This window comes from Eimeria mitis, genomic scaffold (genome assembly GCF_000499745.2).
Source record: "Eimeria mitis Houghton genomic scaffold, Emh_scaff600, whole genome shotgun sequence".
Taxonomy (NCBI): domain Eukaryota; phylum Apicomplexa; class Conoidasida; order Eucoccidiorida; family Eimeriidae; genus Eimeria; species Eimeria mitis.
In genome coordinates, this window is record NW_013574227.1 from 6,650 (window position 1) to 6,988 (window position 339).

The following is a 339-nucleotide window of genomic DNA, read 5'->3' on the forward strand; positions in this document are numbered from 1 at the left end:
TGCTGCTGCTGCTGTTGGTCTTGCTGCTGCTGATCATGCGTGTCCTGTTCATGCGACTGCTGGCGCTGGTGATGCCGTCGAGCTGCATCAGCAGCAGCAGCAGCAGCTGCTGCTGCTGCTGCATCAGGAGAAGGAAGGCTGCGGGGGTCTGCTCCTGCTGCAGCAGCAGCAGCAGCAGCAGCAGCAAAGTCCTTTGATAGCAGCTCTATGTCATCGTCTTCTGCTGGGTTTACTGGGCGCAGTGGGGTGTACATACGCCCCGTGGATACGCGATCCCGGTGAGGAAACATCTGCTGCTGCTGCTGCTGCTGCTGCTGCTGCTGCTGCTGCTGCTGCTGC

General features: G+C 60.5%; 1 protein-coding gene across 1 annotated transcript in view; it reads right to left on the minus strand.

The window, feature by feature from the left end:
- EMH_0017390 (uncharacterized protein) overlaps nucleotides 1-290 on the minus strand; it is a gene marked incomplete at both ends in the record, with an annotated part of 962 nt that extends 672 nt beyond the window's left edge. The window contains one exon of the mRNA XM_013500895.1: nucleotides 234-290. Coding sequence (XP_013356349.1) covers nucleotides 234-290 — 57 coding nt within the window. The remainder of the gene's footprint in view (nucleotides 1-233) is intronic.
- Between the last annotated feature and the right edge of the window lie 49 nt (nucleotides 291-339).